General features: G+C 46.3%; 1 protein-coding gene across 2 annotated transcripts in view; it reads right to left on the bottom strand.

The window, feature by feature from the left end:
• Cnbd2 (cyclic nucleotide binding domain containing 2) overlaps positions 1-3,958 on the bottom strand; it is a 63,309-nt gene that overhangs the window by 17,348 nt on the left and 42,003 nt on the right. For both annotated transcript variants that reach the window (XM_021193389.2, XM_021193391.2), the window contains exon 9: positions 1,480-1,594. In XM_021193389.2, coding sequence (XP_021049048.1) covers positions 1,480-1,594 — 115 coding nt within the window. The remainder of the gene's footprint in view (positions 1-1,479; positions 1,595-3,958) is intronic.

The raw sequence follows: 3,958 nt of genomic DNA, 5'->3' as shown, positions 1-3,958 counted from the left end.
ACACACACACACACACGCACACACACACTTGTGAACAGAACCGACATGATCCCAGAGTCAGGAAGCTACCACCTTAGGCAGATCCTAGTGACTTTTTTCTGACATTGTTCATGTTAACCAATAGGAAATGGATTTTGAGCAAGGCGGGGGGGGGGGGCATGGAAGCTCCTGGATTTCTCTCAGTGAGCTGGGCCGCATTCTGCAGGTCTCCGTTCTTAGTTTCTGTATGACCCTTAGACAGAAGTCTTGTCTCTCTGAGCCCCACTTTCTGTATCTGAAATGGAGCTATAGTTGGATCTTATTGAAACTCTGTAGTTATAGCAATTCTTAGTTGCCAACTTGACTAGAATCTGGAATTATCTAAAGCTCCCATAAGGAGGGGCACACAAGTGAGGAATTTTTGCTTGATTTGAACTAGGAAGATCCACTTCTAATCCAGATCTTTTCAATAGGAATACACACCTTTAATTCAGATCTTTAGAGAGGGAAAAATCAACCTATAACCTGGGCCACACCTTCTATCTAAGGATGTTGAAGACGGGAACTTTTGTCCCCCTGCTTCCTCTCACTGCACTAGCAAGACCATTCCTTGACTGACATTTGAGCCTACTTCTTTGGGACTCCAGCCTAGACACCCAGCCTTGTGAACCTAACAGCTGCTGAATTCTTGGACCTTACGTTCATAGGCAGTTGTTGTTGGACTAGCTAGACCACAGCCTGTGAGCCATTCTAATAAATCTCCTTTCTAAACATATAGAGAGATTCATTCTATGATTTCTGTTACTCCAGAGAACCCTGACTAATATATCTTTTATACAAATTACACTTACATATAAACAGCCAAACTACTGGGTATCTGCAGAATTCAATGAATGATAGCAGCTACACATGGCATCTATATGAACTTAGCACCAGAGAATACACAGATACAATCATGTCTTAAGGACATACCTAAAACCGTCCACAGGAGCAACAACATGAGTGTCTGAATACACACAAGATGCCTGGGATGGCCACAGGCCCAGGGAACTGGAGCTTAAATTCTAGGGAGACAGCTATTTAACAACCAATTCAGATTCAGTGTATGATTTCAATGGGACAGACATGGCAGAAGACAAATTCAGCAGACGCAAATGGGATATAGCGGAGGGAACCGCTGCATCAGCATGAGAAGTCTGGAAGATGTCTCTGAATAAAGATTATTCGGTAAGATGGGAGGAGCAGACAGAGCTGGGGAGAGACAGGGATGGGGCGTGTAAAGCAGGAGGAGAAGCTTCCATAGAAGAACCCAGCAGAGGGAAGGTGCAGCCAGGCCGGCAGGCAGGAAGGACTCTTCAGATCTTAGAAAAGAATGATCAAAGCAGAAAAAGATGTCCACAAGTCTGTGCACTGGGGACTGGAGCCAGGAAGGGACCCAGGGGACACACCTTTCCCCAGCCAGCTGTGCTGTCAACTGCCAGATGTGGCCATGTGACTTACCATTGTCATGAACTCTCAGAGGCTTGTGATCCAGCAGCTCCAGCTGCTGCCAGACCCACTTGTAATAGGCACGGCAGTCACCCAGGGCTACCAATCGCAGGATTTCACAGTTGCCCTGGACACATTAAGAAACACAAGCAAACGGTTAGACCTGGACACCCCAGGCAAGGCCAGGCTTTGACCTCACCTGATCCCGTTTTGTTTTATTCACTCAGTACATGCCGTTCAAGGTGTTCTCCTTGATAAAAATGTTATCTCCACATAAACAATTCAAACTCCTACAGCAGCATAAAAACTAAACATAGTACTGACTCTAACTAAGGTCACCATCAAGGATGGAATGGGACACTTGGTGGCGCTGTGAACTGCAGGTTATATACATCCTGGTGATACGTTCCCTGACTTCTATAATTATATTGTAGTTAATTTCTTTCTTTTTTTATTAGATTTATTTATTTTATGTATATGAATACACCATTGCTTTCTTCAGACACCCCAGAAGAGGGCATCAGATCCCCTTACAGATGGTTGTGAGCCACCATGTGGTTGCTGGGAATTGAACTCAGGACCTCTGGAAGAGCAGTCAGTCTTTTTAACCACTGAGCCACCTCTCCTGCCCGTTAATTTCTAGTCTTAGACATGATGGCTGGTGGGGCTGGAGAGATGGCTCAGCGGTTAAGAGCACCGGCTGCTCTTCCAGACAGGAGCGGCCGCCAGCAACCACACAGCTCACAAGCAGCTGCAACTCCAGTTCTAAGGGATCGGACGCTCTCTTCTGGCCTCTTCAGACAGCAGGCACTGTTGTACTTATATACGTGCAGGCAAAATGTCCATATACAGAAAACAGAACAACAACAAAAAAACCCCACCTCTTTTAAAAAAACACAAAAAATCACCTAGGTTCCCAAGGAAAGCAAGTACAACAGATGGTGCTCGCTCACGTGTCAGCAGACTGCAGAGGATGAAAACGTGTGTTAGCAGAGAGCAGAGAAGAGGAGGAGGAGGGGGAGGAAGAAAGGAGGAGAGGGAGGAGGAAGAAAGAAGGAAGAAGAGGGGGAGGAGGGGGGAGGAGAAGGGGAAGGAGGGGGAGGAGAGGAGGGAGGAGAGGAAGAAGAGAAAAAGAAAGGAGGAGGAAGAAGAAAGGAGGAGGGGGAGGAGGGAGAAGGAGGAGGGGGGAGAAGAAAGGAGGAGGGGGAGGAGGGAGGAAGAGAGGGGAAGAAGGGGAGGAGGGAGGAGGAGGAAGAGGAGGAGGAAGGGAGTATGGTAGCACACCCTTAATACCAGCACTTAGGAGGTAGAGGCAGGCAGATCTCTATGAGTTCAAGGCCAGCCTGGCCTACATGCCAAAAAAGGCAGCCAGGGCTACATAGATAAATTTTGTCTCAAAAGACAAAAAAAAAGAAACACCAGTTATATTTCAGGCCAAATATTATTCTACGCTATTGTTTTTCTTTGTATGTGTGTACATGTTTGTATGTGTGCCCCATGTGCCGTGTGTGTGTGTGTGTGTGTGTGTGTGTGTGTGTGTGTCTGCATGTATAAGCCAGAGGATGAAATCATGTATCTTCCTCAATCCTTCTCTACCTTATTATTTTTTTTTTAGATTTATTCATGTATTTCATTTATATGAGTACACTGTAGCTGTCTTCAGACACACCAGAAGAGGGCATCGGATCCCATTACAGATGGTTGTGAGCCACCATGTGGTTGCTGGGATTTGAACTCAGGTCCTCTGGAAGCACAGTCAGTGCTCTGAACTTGGAGCTCTCAGATTGATTCCATTCCTTGACCAGAGAGGCCAGGACATCTTCCTGTCCCAGATGTATGTGCTAATATTATTCCATTTATATGAGGTTCAGAGGCTGTAAAAGTGCTCTGTGGTGGGTGGGACTGGAGAGGTCGCTTAGAAGTTAGAAACACCAACTGCTTTTCAAGAGGACGTGGATTCATTTAGCGCCCTCTTCTGACCTCCACAGGCACTGCACACATGTGTCACACAGACACACATACATGCAGGCGAAATGCCCATACACACAAAAATCAATCTCCAAAGTAGCCTTTGGCGGTATTAGGAGCGCCTTTGGGGAAAGTCTGAGAAAAACAAGGCTTCTGGAGGCTGGGAGTGTTCAACATGTTGATGGGGTGACAGTTGACAGGTGCAGAATCCATCAAGAGAAACGGTTCAGAATGGAAATGCCATCATATACGTTATACTCTTATACTTCAAGAATAGTTTTTTACGGGGGCTGGTGAGATGACTCGGCGGTTAAGAGCACTGACTGCTCTTCCGAAGGTCCTGAGTTCAAATCCCAGCAACCACATGGTGGTTCACAACCATCACGCCCTCTTCCAGAGTGTCTGAAGACAGCTACAGTGTACTCACATATAATAAATAAATAAATCTTTTAAAAATTTTACATTTAGCCGGGTGTGGTGGCGCATGCCTTTAATCCCAGCACTCGGGAGGCAGAGGCAGGCG

This window comes from Mus pahari, chromosome 3 (assembly GCF_900095145.1).
Source record: "Mus pahari chromosome 3, PAHARI_EIJ_v1.1, whole genome shotgun sequence".
Classification (NCBI taxonomy): Eukaryota; Metazoa; Chordata; class Mammalia; order Rodentia; family Muridae; genus Mus; species Mus pahari.
The sequence above is the reverse complement of the archived record's forward strand: the minus strand, read 5'-3'. Positions and strand labels throughout refer to the sequence as shown.